General features: G+C 25.8%; 1 protein-coding gene across 1 annotated transcript in view; it reads right to left on the reverse strand.

The window, feature by feature from the left end:
* Positions 1-7,745: 7,745 nt before the first annotated feature.
* The window catches only part of LOC113547831 (signal-induced proliferation-associated 1-like protein 1), a 41,121-nt gene continuing 33,877 nt past the window's right edge, over positions 7,746-14,989 (reverse strand). The window contains exons 6-22 of the mRNA XM_026948357.1: positions 14,846-14,970; positions 14,534-14,772; positions 14,357-14,460; positions 14,136-14,293; positions 13,946-14,052; positions 13,736-13,870; positions 13,428-13,668; positions 13,073-13,337; positions 12,882-12,997; positions 12,662-12,820; positions 12,478-12,592; positions 10,533-10,862; positions 10,340-10,463; positions 10,022-10,269; positions 9,792-9,949; positions 9,216-9,422; positions 7,746-9,141 (exon numbers count right to left, since the gene is read on the reverse strand). Coding sequence (XP_026804158.1) covers positions 8,949-9,141; positions 9,216-9,422; positions 9,792-9,949; positions 10,022-10,269; positions 10,340-10,463; positions 10,533-10,862; positions 12,478-12,592; positions 12,662-12,820; positions 12,882-12,997; positions 13,073-13,337; positions 13,428-13,668; positions 13,736-13,870; positions 13,946-14,052; positions 14,136-14,293; positions 14,357-14,460; positions 14,534-14,772; positions 14,846-14,970 — 3,024 coding nt within the window. The 3' untranslated portion in view covers positions 7,746-8,948. The remainder of the gene's footprint in view (positions 9,142-9,215; positions 9,423-9,791; positions 9,950-10,021; positions 10,270-10,339; positions 10,464-10,532; positions 10,863-12,477; positions 12,593-12,661; positions 12,821-12,881; positions 12,998-13,072; positions 13,338-13,427; positions 13,669-13,735; positions 13,871-13,945; positions 14,053-14,135; positions 14,294-14,356; positions 14,461-14,533; positions 14,773-14,845; positions 14,971-14,989) is intronic.

Here is a 14,989-nt window from a genome sequence, read left to right on the forward strand (position 1 = left end):
TAATGGTTAATGAAAATCCAAATGTAACTAGTGAAGTCAAAAAGTTAAAATAAATTAACTTTTTAACTTGTTAATGGCCAGCCTTAATGTTTAGTAATAAATTAGGTATTTAAGCGGAGAAAAAGATGTTAAATATTTTTTTATAATTTAAGAATACTTTTATGAGAATTTAAAACTTATATATGTATGGTTTTACATGCAATGGGGATTGGGGATAAGAATATAAACATGTATTATTATTATGAATAATATAAGCTTCAGCATGTATATAGGTCACTAGCTCACAATAATTTTATTAAGTAGATACTTATATAATTATAGTATTAACCAAATAAGTGGTTCTTCAAATATTGTGGATCTCATAAGCTCAATTTAAATTATCCATTCAAGTACTAAGTACTTACATAATTTTGAAAATTAAATTAATGGTTTTTAGATCAATCAAAATAGGACAAACATTTAATTAAATATTTTAAAGCATTTTTAATTTTTATACATAATAGAATTAATAATACATAATGATGTAAAGAATATTGTTAAAATTGATTATACTTAATTTTATTATGAATAACAAAGTTACTATTTATAATTTAAAAAAAAAAATTAAATAAAAAAACATAAGTAGTAAATAAAATATAAAGATAAAAATATTTTAAATTTAATAAATTAAAACAGAATTATTTCCAAAGTATTTTTTAATAAAAGATATCCCATGATTTCCATGAAAAGAAAAAGCAATATCGTTGGTTTTTAAATGTTCTTCATCACAAAATTGCTTTAATAATTTGGTTGCCACTCCATTATTCCTATACTTTACCATCACCCATACTTTAGATACACCAAATTTTACAGCAATTAATTTTTCTGAAATCCGATTATCTTGATAAATACATGCATTTATTAACGGTTCTATTTCTAAATATCCAATAATTTTGAACTCAGGATTCACAGCTAAAAATATTGAATGGTTTTTATTGTTATTAATGATTTTTTTAGAAAAATCAATTTCTAAATTAATAAACATTTTTATATTCTTCAATGTAAGTCTAAGTTTTAAATCATCACAATTATCAGTAACTTTTATTATGTTAAAAATAAATCCATTATCATTAATTTTATTTGCTATATTTACAGGAATTTGGCTCTTAAACTGAAGTTTATATAAATTTTTATGTAAAGATTTATGCATTAAATCATCCCAAAAAGAAGGAACTTGAGATGGAAATATACCACACTGACAAGGTTTTTCATTTTTTATTGGCTTTAGATTTGAAACATCAAAAATAGTATTATTTTGTTTGTTATTATTAAACTTTTTATTTTTATTTTCTGGGCACATTTTTTTCATCAATTCATCTGAATCAGCCTTAAGCACTGAATTAATTTTATACTGAAGTATAACTTTTTTTTTACCAGTACCTTTACAAAGAAATATATCTTTGTAATTTGATTTAATAATTGGTTTTTTTGACAATTTTTTTGGTGTCTCAATAAAAGGCGTAATAAATGGTTTTGTAGATTTCCGATTATTTCTTAACCAGTAACGATTTTGGTTATTTTTTACCAGGTTATCATTATTATTAGCTATTTCAAAATTGTTAGAAATATTTTTGTTTATAGTCACCAATTCATTAATATGAAGTTCATTATAAGAAGGATAATTTAAATCTTGAGCAATATTTTTGGAAATCTCATTTCTTGGCAATTCATTTATACTCTTTAAACTGCAGTTTTCTAAAAATTGTTTCTCAGATGATTCATTAATGTTAACACAATTATTAATAGGGATTAGTAAAGAATTTGATTTATTTAATTCTCTAATACAACTAAATGAATCAAGTGCTGCAGTTTTAGTTAATGACATTGCATCATTGTTATTATCTGTTGCAGATTTAAATGATTTTAAATTATTAGAGGACTTAAATTCCAAAAAATTGTTTTGTACATATGATTTATCTTCTTGGCCAAGCAAAATGTTATTGTATAATGTGAATTTAACTCGTTCCAGTTTTTTATTAACACATTCCAACTTGTTATTCAAAAGATTTAAATTCTTTAAATCAACATCTATAAACTGTATAGTTGAATATTTTTTATTATTTGATAAAGAATCAGTAGAATCGTATATATTTAATTTCATTATATTATGAATATTTTTAACAATATCATTAACATGTTTTGATCTTTTACTTATCTGTTTGTCAGGTTTATACATATTTTTATTTATTATTTGTAATATCTCATGTTTCATACTATTCAAGTATGGTACAATATTTCCAGAAAACATTTTTAAGCTCAATTCCATTTGGAAAATATCCGATAAATCAGTGTCATTCAGATAGTTTTCGTCAAATTTTGTATTTTTATTAATATTGTAAGTCATTTGCAAGTTTTTAGATATTATGGATGTATTTTTATAATGTGTTTCATTTTCATTTATTTTATTTTTATTTGAATATTTTGGTTTTTGTATTGTGTTTACTGTTTTATCAGATAGCATATGCGATTGAAATTCATTGTTTTTACTTTCATTACTCAATGTCATGTTTATCATAAAACTAAGCTTCTGTAAAGTTTTTTGAGATTGATCTGTATGTAATATGTTTGTCACATCTTTCAAATTTTTCTGTGAAACTCGCTTTGTATTATTAAAGGTTGTATGATCTTGTTTTTTTTCTTGATTTTCAGATGTTAACAGATTGTTAGTAGTTATTATGTAGTTCATCGAGGTACTTTTATTTAATAGGTTAGGAGTATCAGTAGACAATTCTGTGTTTAAAGAAATAGTCTTATTAGAATTCTCCTGACATTTATTAACCTTACTTGGTTTTAATTTAATATCATTATTAGACAATTTGCGTTTAATAGATACTTTTTTAGAAGTTTTTTTAGAATTATCTTTATAACTAATTTTATTGTTACATTTATTTAAAGGACTACTGGTGGCTAATGGTTTATTATTCATAATTTTACTATAATCAGTACCAGGATCAGAAATAGGAGATAAGAAAGATGACGTATGTATAATTTTATTATTTTTAGGCATAATTAACAGTTTTGATCCTTCCGAATCTGTATAATATATTCCACTTGTATCTGATGAAAAACTATAATAGTCTATTGCGTTAGTTGGCTGATCTAAAGTTTCATATTTTTGCGAACTTTCAGTTTTAGTTTTAGTTTTTATGGTAGACGAAGTACTGGTTTCACAGTTAAAGACATCATTCGATTTGAGCAAAGATCTAGAATTATTTATACCACTCATGATTTCTAGACCTAAATGAAAATAATGAAAATTTATTGTTGAAGATCTTTTCATTAACTATATCACTTTATTCATATATATCAATTATATTTGCTGGTTAATGTACATGTCTGGAAAAAAAATATAAAAACTTAGCCTAAATCTAGTTAGGTACCTATATGGGCTATATGTATTTATACTATTTAAATAAATATATAATAATATTAGTTTATTTAAGTTAATAATACATTTACAACAAATCTAAAATATCTAGATAAAAAAAATCAATCATACACATGAAATATATCATGAAGAGTAACTGACAATTAGCATCTCTTAAAACTAAGCTAATTAACTAAGCAATACATATAATATAACATTATAACCATATTCAATCCAAAAATTATTACTAATAATAATATCTTATTCAATATGACTACATGTAATAAATAAATTAAATGTATTACCTAGTTTCCAAATATTTGTGGATTAGATAAACTATAACAGGTAAATTTTCTTTTTCATTGTACATCGGCAGTACAATTGAATATGTTGATGACATCTTGTATAATATTATACTTCATTAAATAAATTATAGCAAAATATTAAAATTATAACACATATAACAAATAAAAATATATCAATATAATAATACATAGATATAAGAATTAAAAACTATCTAAATAATCATCGATTAGTGATTACCACGGGGCAAAGATTTTTTTACCGCAATTGAGCAATTTCATTTAAATAGGTGCCTTACGCATTCCAAATTACCTAAACTAATTAAAACGACAGGACTCGGGAAGACAGGAACTAATAAGAATAACTATAATATAGGAAATAGGAACTCAAAAATCAAATTACAAAATAACCTTAATTTAGTTTATTTCTTAAATCAAAATATTATACACGATTGTATATGATCTAAGGTTTATTTTGTCACGGGAACTTATTTTATAAAATATATAAATATAAAATTTTATTTACTATATTCTTTGATAATTAATATCGCAGCAGCTGTTCACCGCACAATCTAATATCGTTGGAGTTTATAATTGATATTCGTAACAATTTAGAATTTACATTCGAGATAGTTGTATACTTGTATACATCGTATCAATAATGAAATATTGGAGTAGTATAATGTCGTGGCTGTAGTAGTACCTAGCAGTTGTGTTATCCCATCCAGGGGCGGATCCAGACCAAGAAAACAGGGGGGAGGCGATTTTTAAAAGGCACACATTAATTTTGATAAAGTATTTATTTAGGTACATACATATGTTACTTTCCATAGTCTCGTACAGAACAAAAAAAAATATTTTTATAGTAGATAATAGTAATAAAAAAATATATCACTATAATTTTGTTACCCTTGAAGTATAATTACGTCAAAAACTAAAATCAGGGACTTAAACTATTTTTTTTTGAGAGAACGGGGGGGGGGCGATCGCTCCCTCTGGATTCGCCTCTGATCCCATCGTAAGCATAATTAAACATATACATCCATATAATTATGGATCTATCATTGTGTATTTCTACTTTCAAGATCCTCCGATAAACATTTTAAAAAGTCAAACTTAAAACACCGGTGCCTAAAATGCTTTGATATCATCGTTTTTTTAACCTTTTAATCTACTCTTTGATGAATTCTTCATTTTTCTTTATTTTAAATTCGGTGCGAAGCGATGAGTACACGGATTATACAATTATGTGTGTGTTTTTTCTATCTGTCATCACCTTTCGGGGTAATAAAAAAAAATTGGAGGTGGTTTTTGCTATCAGTGAATCTAGTTGGTACTCTAGAGGATCTAAAGTACAAAATTCATGACACTTTTTTATAATCGGGAAAAACAAAAAGAAAATTTAGGAAAAATGGCAATTTTTGAAAAATCGATTTTGTTTTAGCGTAAGTCGAAAACGAATAACCGTAGATACTTAAAAATTTTACAATATTCATAATTTATATTATCATTTTTTATTTACAATAACATTTTTGAAATATTAATAATAATAAGTTTGAGAATTTTTCAATTTTTTCCAATCTTATATTTATCATAATGACATAATATATGTCGATTACAAATTCACTGGGTAGAAAATTCAGCGGCGTCATTTGAGGTATCGCGTGGTATACATCGATGGTCCTATTTTTTTAATGTACCCTATTGTCCATATTGGTCTTCCTTAATTATATCCTGTGGCGGTAAAGCTAAAATAAAATAAATTCTATAATTATAATTATTGAAAAATATTTTATAAATAACACATTGTTTTAATCTTTATTCATTTATTGTAGTCCGTATAACTTGACAGTTATAAAATTATAATTACAGTTCAAAATTTTAAAATATAATTATCACTATCTTATGAGTTTCTAATGAGTACGATATATAAATATAACTAATATAAGTTATTAAAAATTAGTTTGAAATCAATGAAATGTTATTCATTTTGTTAAATACTTAAGTAATTCAAATAATTTAATGATTTTCAAATAACTACATGCTAAAAGCTTATATTAATTTTTTTTTTATAAAATATTTCTCACTGATTTAATTATTTAAAATTTAATTTTAATTAATGGTAATTGGTAGTAGTCATTGTAAATTAAGTGCTTAAATTCAATGTATGAATTGTATTTATAGATAATGACAGTATAATAATCAAAATCAAAGTAATATTATGGGAAATATAGAAATTTAACTATATATGTTTGTTGGCAATTGCTATTAGTTTAAAAGAGATAGAATTATTTAGAAAAAAAACTTTATTGTTTGCATTATCTGGGTAAAGAAGTAAATTTTGAACTTCGAAACTTCACATTCACGATAAGGAGTGTGCCGAAACGATAAACGTATATAAAAAAGTAAAAAAAGTCACTATATTACATTCTTAAATGGAAATACTGGCCATAGTCACATGTTGACAGGTTTTGAGAAATAAAACTAATTTTACATATTTTTAAGAGTGTAGACTTTTTGTATCACTTAAAAGTTAAAAGTACGCTAAAATGTAAAAAAAATAAAAACAATAATGGCAATAATTTAAAAACTTGCTACTAAAGGCCTCAAAAAGCAGTTTTTTTTTTAAATAAACTACGTTTTGTGTTTTTCTACTTTTTAGGGTGTAGTAGTAAGTATTTGACTCTGAAATTTATCATCCATAATTGGGTATATTGCCAAAACAATACGAACATGTAAAAACGAAAAAAAGTCAATTTCACTTTTTTCCAATCTAACACGTCCACCTGTGACCGGTTTTTTTTATCAAAAACTAAATCGTTGTCATTTTGAGAGTAGATTTCCTCATACATTTATATTAATAGAAATAATAAATTAAATTTAGGGAAATTCATAAACATTTTTTATAATTGTTTGAAAAATGTTAATGAGTTTTGTTTAAGCCACAAAAGTTTACTTATGATATTGAAGTTAAGAATTAATAAAATTTTTAATACTCATTTCTCAGGCTTGTAAATGTATTACAAGGTTCTTTTAAAATTTTTCAACCTATATTAAAAAATAATCCTACAAGTCAAATTAATATTTTATAAGTTTTTAAAATTCAATTTTTTTCAATATTTCATGATTACCCATAAAATAACTTTTTCTCCCCAATAGTTTTTGATAGTTTATGTTGATTAAAAAGAAAAAATAATATTAGATACTTGAAATTTTCAGTTTATTTTTATAATATTATTTTCTATACATCTTACAATTTTCAAATCATTTTGATTGTTATAGTTATAGACAATTTGGATTTTAGACTTTTTTTAGTTAAATTAGTGACCCACCGTACACCTATTGAGTATTAGTTACTGTTCAGCAAAGCGATACCCATAAGTCCATATTTTTACCTTGGTATTTGTACTTATTTGCCATATATATTACCTTATTATCACATTCAAATGTTTGGTCACTGTAATTTTTTTTTATCATCATTATACTTGAAGTTTGATAGGTTCATTTTCTTTTATACTTTTTTTTTTTTACATTATACATTTATAGATTGTGATTGAAGTGAAGGAACAATTTTACAACTATGAGACATTTTCTATTAATTTTTCAATATTTTAAAATTGAACAATATAATATACATATATATATATATCTGCAAACATTTTGGGTAGAGTTAAGTCAAATATACAATTTTTAGTAATTCAAGTATACTACCACATAAAAGAAAAAAAATTAGTACTTTATATTAGATTTGTATTCTTACTATATTTGACAAAATTTAACCATTTTCAGTACATCATTTATATCTGTAAGTTAAATTAATTAAAATCATTTAAAGATTTTTAATACTTCATTATCATGTCATAGGGGATTTTATTATTAGTTAGCAGAATAATTTTGTTATATTTGTTACTCAATCTTATTACTAATTAATACTATAATTTTATTTATTTAATTAATAAATAAAGTTATAAGTTATCATTATGATTCATGAATCATGATAATAATATTGTTTAAAAAAGAAGCATTAACACGACATACTGAGACAACATTGTTGTTTGATAATGACCTGTATTTAATTTCATAAACTATTTAATGTATACAAATGAACAGAAAAATTCTTACTTAAGCAAATTGCCCAACAATTAAATTTGTTATTACATATATAGTATGGTGTTTATCTTGAATGAACACATACATTAATTAAAACGTCTAAGTATCACTGTTCTAAGACCATGTGCTTGTGTGCATAAAAAACGACAAAATAATAATTATAATAATTACTAAGTTTACAAAAAATAATTAAATGTTATATAAATAACTATTATGTTTCACTTGCTTAACAATATTAAATTCAATAACAATATTATTTTAATAATAATACAATGTGTCAATACTCACACTTGGTGTTTACCAAAAGGCACAATGATAAAAATGTTTATTTAAAAATAAATAAACAATTTTTATTATTAATTAAATAATGATACTGTTATGTGTAACAAAATAATCATAATAATGTGTATTAAAAGTAGCAATTGTAATAATATAATATAATAAGTAATGATAAAAAATACAAAAAAAAAAAAAATTAGTATAACAACTTAATAGTTAGATAGCTAGTACCTACGAGTAGTCAATTTGGTAGGTACTGAAATATATTTTGTCTTTTAATAACAGTACATTTTTGACGTCTCTAAATGAACAATAATAAGTAACTTTAATGATAATAATACTGTTAGTCGTTTACTCGCAAAATAGAAACATAAAATTATTTGCGTTTATCCAACTAAACAAACGACAAACATTAAATAATATTTATGTTTTTGATTATTTGGGCCGATAATTTTGGTAAAACATTAACTCCGGATAATAAACCGACAAACAAATTTACAAAAACATAATAATAATAATAATAATAACTATGTAAACTTAGTTAATCTAAAATTATTAATTAACATAAAAGACAGTCTTTTGGCAATGTAATGTGTTAGTAAAAAATAAATAGCATTTACTTTGAATATAAAATAATAACTTAAAATAATGTACTCAACTAATTCAAAAATATATAAGAAGTTAAATTGTAACGACACGAACAACAGTGACTATGAGCAGCACACATTTCTTTTAGTAAAACATTTATACACATATAATACATATAATGTAATATATTAATAATATATATAAAAAATAATAATAATAATAATAATAATAAAAAAAACAAAAAATATAAACAACTGTTACTTTCAGTCAGGGTGTTTATCGATGTTTTGAAAAAACCAGTGTGTGAAGTGTTTAAGTTGCTGTGCAGCGCTGTTAGATTCATCTTGTAATCGACGGTTTTCTTCTCTCAAATGTTTCACCTCGTTTTGCAATTCCATTCGCATTTCCATTTCACTTCGCAACATCATTTCCAAATCATCTGGACTCATGTTTGTTCTAATAAATACATAGTTTGGTTAAGTAGACTGCTCCGTATAATATTGATTAATAAAAAATAGAAAAATATTTACTTGTTCGTACTAGAAGAATTTAATATGGTAACACTACCATTCATGCTACTCCAATTTTGATCTTTGTTTTCACTGATAGTAGTAGCCTCTGGTTCTTTGATTTGAGCACCAGCTGATACTTTACGTAATGCTTCAGTAGCTGTATCAACAAGAATTTTCCAATTCATTCGATCAATCGGAGTGTCTGGTAGTGGCAAATCAGCAACACTAGAAAAATAAATAACTTTATCAATACAGGAAATATTTTTTATTTATTCAAAGTACTAGAATATAATATGCTAAACCAGCGGTTCCCAAACTTATACAACTACGGCACCATTAAGAAATAGTTTGTGTTTCGCAGAACCCCATTTTTTTTTTTAAATAATATAAAATAATAATTTTTAATAATAAAAAAATCTAAATATAATATAAAATTATTTTCTCAATAATTACATATATCTAGGGTATAACCCTTGAGATTGTCCTATAGAACCTTAGAGTTCCATACACACTTTGGAAAAATGCTGTGCTAGACAATGATGATATCTCTAGTACTTAAATCATATTGTTAATTATTATTAATATTTATAATACCTTTCAACTTGATTCAGTGGTTTCATTTCACTCAGAGCTGGACTTGGTGCACTAGATATCACAGTGGCAGGACGAGCTTTGGTGAGAATAACTTGACCTTGTTCTACATTTGATACATTTTCTCTGGATGGATTCTTATTTATTGTGGTTTTAGTATCCTATTTATTAACATAATAATTTTTATTTCATGTTTCTATGCTATCTGTATAGGCAAAATTAACAAAACTTACAATGAAAGATGAATCTAAATTATAGTCAGGATCTATTAGTTTCATCAGATCTTCTTGTAATGTACTCATATTGCCACTGAGTCTACTACTTGCATTTGAATTGCGTCCAGAGATTCCAGGTCTAAGTCTTGGTTCACCTCGATCCAATCCAGATCTAGGGCTTTGATTCCGACTGCCATTGTTTTTCAAACTTTTACGATGACTATGGGGAGAGCCAGTACTACTGCTTCCAATTGTAGAAACATCATCTTTTAAAGAGGAAAAAATCAATAATGCATTTTTTATTTAGTATTTAAATTATAGTGTTATAACAATTACCTTCACTTGCTACTAGGATTCTTTCATTTAATGTTTCTGGTATGTTACCGTTGCTCAAATTCTTTTTAAAGTGAATGGTGTCAATCAAACCATTAGTATTTTCTAATTCAGGGCCACTTGTTGCCTGAAAAGTAACAAAATTAAATATATAATATAAAATTACTAATCATTTATGTGTATTTATATTATTAACCTTAACTAATCGTTTTGTTGATCTTCGTGGTTGTTCTAAGCGTTCGTCAAATTGTTTATGGAGATCATTATTAAGGTCAGAAGACTTGTTCACAAAATCATACTGTTGAGCAGCGACACTTTTACTACTCCGTGGATCCGAATACACAGAAAATGAATTATTCATAGTAGATAATGGTAATGAATTGCTTGCATGCACTTTAGAGTGGGTTTTAGTTGAAGTTGGTGTCAACCTTGTGGGGATAGGTGGAGGATCTTCTAATGGAACTTCTAATAGGTCGTACCAACGGTCATCAGATGAATGACCACTTGATGAACTCGTCAATGTACCCTGTAACAATATTATATAGTAACCAATATAAATAACCAATACAAACATACATTATATCTATATAGTCCCTCCTAATTAAAGGCACTGATGGCCGGTGCAATAACCGGATACTGTCCAAATTTTTCAAAAATGGTTTTTTAATATAGAAATACTCAGAAAAAAATCTCTACCGATGAGTGTAAAAACCAAACACGTCCAATGAATAATATTAAAATAAAATGGTAAAAACTGATTTTTAAATTTCTATTGGATGCAATAACCAGATACATTCAGACCTATCCATTTTTTTTTTTTTTGAGCCCAACGCTTCTATACAAATTTTGGTTTTCTTTTGGTGCTAATAATCAAATATGTCCAAAAACAAAATTGAACACATCTGGTTATTGCGACCATTGAAAATATAGTTATCATAATTTTTAGTTTTTTATAAATATTGTCATGAATATAAAATTGAAACCAAAGAAAATTTGTTTAAGTGATGTATGTTATACTGACAAAAATAATGACACTACATTTTAATTTTTGGCTCATTTACTAAATTTTATATAGGTTTTTTTATGTTTCCTGAACATTTTGAAAAATAGACTTATTGTGTTATTGCACCAGGGTCTTTAATTTTATAGTCAAATTAAGTCTTTATACTAAATGTATTCTAGTAATTCATTTGTTTGTTATTCATGACAGCGTAATTATTAGATAAAAACTCAGAATTTATTATTATCTTATTAATATAATGATACATCAAGTGTGTAAATTTAATTTACCAAAATTTGAATACTATATTTAGTATGCTGATTTGTATTATTTAGAAGTTTAGAACAGTGATTCTATAATTAAATTTTATTTAAAATCTCTATAATTTAAGTTTTGTTAGGTATTGGAATGTTTTAAATTGTATTTTATAAGCAACTCTCAAATAATATTCTAGTTTCATAAAGATAATAAGTTGTGATAAAAATGTTTTTAACAGTATTTTGAACCATAATCATAAAAATATCAACTAAATATTTTAAATAAATAAAAAATGAACAACAAAGTTAAAAGAAAAACACAAACCAATTTTTGATTTAATTATAATATGTAAAATTATCACTATTCACTACATTATATTTATATATAATTAAACTTATCATTTTATTCAAGTCATCTAGATATATTGATGTATATACCTTCAACAATTCCAGTATGAAATATACATAAAAATACAAATTGCCAATAACGTTAAAAAAAATTGGTAAAAGTAAAAATACAAGACTATGATAATAGAAAATTAATTTGATACTAGTTGGTCAAAAACATATTTATAATTTTTTTTCAATGAATAATTAAACATTTAAATATTAATCAAACAATCTAAATAATGGAAAATTAAATAACTGTATTTTTTTACAGTAATTAAGAATGAACATTTATTTTTATTCATAGCATTATATCACTTAATATACTAAATAAAAACAGTAATTGACATCTGTAAAAATGAGAAGGAAAATACAAATTTTTTGGGACTCAACTAGTATTTAACCTAAGATTTAATTGTACAAGTTGTTCAGTTATTTAGGAATTCAACTAAGTGGATCATGGGACCAACTGTATAACTGCCATTTATATCACTTACCTCAGGATTTTGAGGAAAACGAGAATCCATAGGTGTTGTGTAGGATTTATTACTGCCCATGGTACCATAACCTGAACTATTACTAGATCTTGGTGGTGATAGACTGCGTTCATACCTATCACAATATTAAAAATTTTAAGTTAATACAAATCAAGAGATTGTATTTAAAACAGTTACTACATACATTTTTCTATGATTGCCAGAAACTGGTTGTTGCAGTGCTGTTTGTTTTCTAGGACTAGTTACAGCTGACATACCTGCAACATTTTCATACTCACTCTCATATCCTTTTGGAGAACTACTGTTGTCGGTGCGATAGGAACAATTTTGAATATGACAACCTCTGAAATATAATGAACTGAATAGTTTCACAATCTTACATAATAATATGTTGTATTACATACCTTCTGGGTGAACCATCCGGGAAAGGTGGAATTACAGTGACTGTGACAAGAACACTTGTCTTCAATAAATCCACCATTTGATCATGTGTGAGTGTGGCAACAGCTATCTTACATATCTATGATTGAAATATCAAAATTTATTTAAAATAAATTAAAAAACTGTACTCATGACATAGGTCACATCATCATACCTCTATGAGTCTGGAGTTTTGCCTGAGACCTGCTTCCCAAGCAAGGCCAGATTTTTCTACTTGTGTGACCAGGCCATCAGGTTGAACATGAAATCCTAATTGGCCTAAAGAATTACGGTGTAATGACAGTTCTTGGGCAACAGAACCCTGAGTTACTGCTCGTAATCTAACTACAACTTCCATCAATTCATCTCTATCACCGTCACTGCAACCTTCATGCATATGTAAGGTAACACATTCTCCTTCATGGTAATATATTCTTAAACTATAAACAGTTAAACATATTGTGTTATATTTTAAAAATATTAACCATTTTAGTTTTAACTTAAAAAGTATTTGACACCATAACACATACCTATTAGTTTGAGTTGTCCAGCCCAATATAGACTTGCAAGGTATAACTAATAATATGTCATGGTTATTTTCTTCTACGAGGACCATGGAGTCTGATGATATAGCTAGAAGACAGTGTCCACCAATAACTCCATTGCCTTCTTCTAACACTACTTGCCAACAAATAGCACCTCTTTGAGAAGCATCGGGCTGAAATCTTGGTCGCCACCTCTCTTTTTTCTTACTGCTAAATGACAACATTGCTGTAAAGAAAAAAAATATTGATTAAATTAAAGCTCTTTGTCTTATTTAAGATAAAAATTAACTTACAAAACTTTTGCACTGGTTCAATAGTAGTATTTGATGAATGATTTAATGTTAAATCTTTTAAATATGCTTGCCTTGTACGAGTCGCCATTGTAGCAAATTTTTCGGATCGATGAGCAGCATTCTCAGCATTTATAACTAAGTTTATTAATGTTATACAAATATATTAAAACAAAATTAGGTTGTAATATTACTCAACTATAGTACACATACTTTTAGCTAATAAGAAGTCACTAAATTCTTTGGATTTTTTGAACACAGCTTCTTTGGGAATTGGAGGACCAAACATTTCAACCTCTTTAGATCTTGTTACGGCAACACTAAAATTTTGATTGACAAATATTAAAAATATAAAAAAACCTACTTATATATTAAAGCTCATTTAGAAGCCATTAGTTATTACCTATATTGAGTGTTTTCTGTACATGGATTTATGACTCTAACCACAATAAATACATGTTGAAATTGAGAACGAATATTTTTTGGAGAAAATGGCTGAGCTCCAGGTTCTTGAAATACGATTGTAACAATATCATTTCCTATATGTCTCTTTCGAAGAAGCTATACAATGTTCAAAAATAAAATTTAATATTTGTTTTAATAAGAAAATATAAATTAAAATACCTGTTGCCTGTTGTTTGGAGTAAATGGCAACATGGTAGATACATGGAACATGATTTCACAGTTTTGAAATTGACTGTAGAATGAATAAAGTCCAGTGGAATCAGCTACAAGATATAAAACATTTATGATGTCAACAAATGATATTAATATAAATAATATTTTATAATGCACACTTACTCTTGTTATCTAATCCTGCTCTGTATTTGTTAAAACCCTTTAGTCGTACTCTCTGAGCAATACTGTCCATGAACTGATAAAATGCTAAACCTGCTTCTTCATTATTGTACATATGTTCTTCGGTAAATTGTCCAGCACGACAATACATTACTCCAACTTTGTAGGTATGAGATATACCTTGTTCATCAAGACCTAACAATAGTTCTTCGACTCTATTACTTGATACACCCAACCTTAAACTACAAATGCATGTTTGGTATTTAGTTTATGGTCATAATATTTTCAATAATTTAAATGATAAATTATTTTTACCATGGAAGAGGAATTTCTGGAACAATATATTCTAAAACATCTTTTGTATTGATGTGTTTAGAACTACTGGATAGTTTAATATTAGGAATAGCATCTTCGAGAATAGAACCACGAAGAGTTTGCAACTATGAAAAATAAAAAGGT

Source organism: Rhopalosiphum maidis, chromosome 1 (genome assembly GCF_003676215.2).
Source record: "Rhopalosiphum maidis isolate BTI-1 chromosome 1, ASM367621v3, whole genome shotgun sequence".
In the NCBI taxonomy this organism is placed as follows: Eukaryota; Metazoa; Arthropoda; class Insecta; order Hemiptera; family Aphididae; genus Rhopalosiphum; species Rhopalosiphum maidis.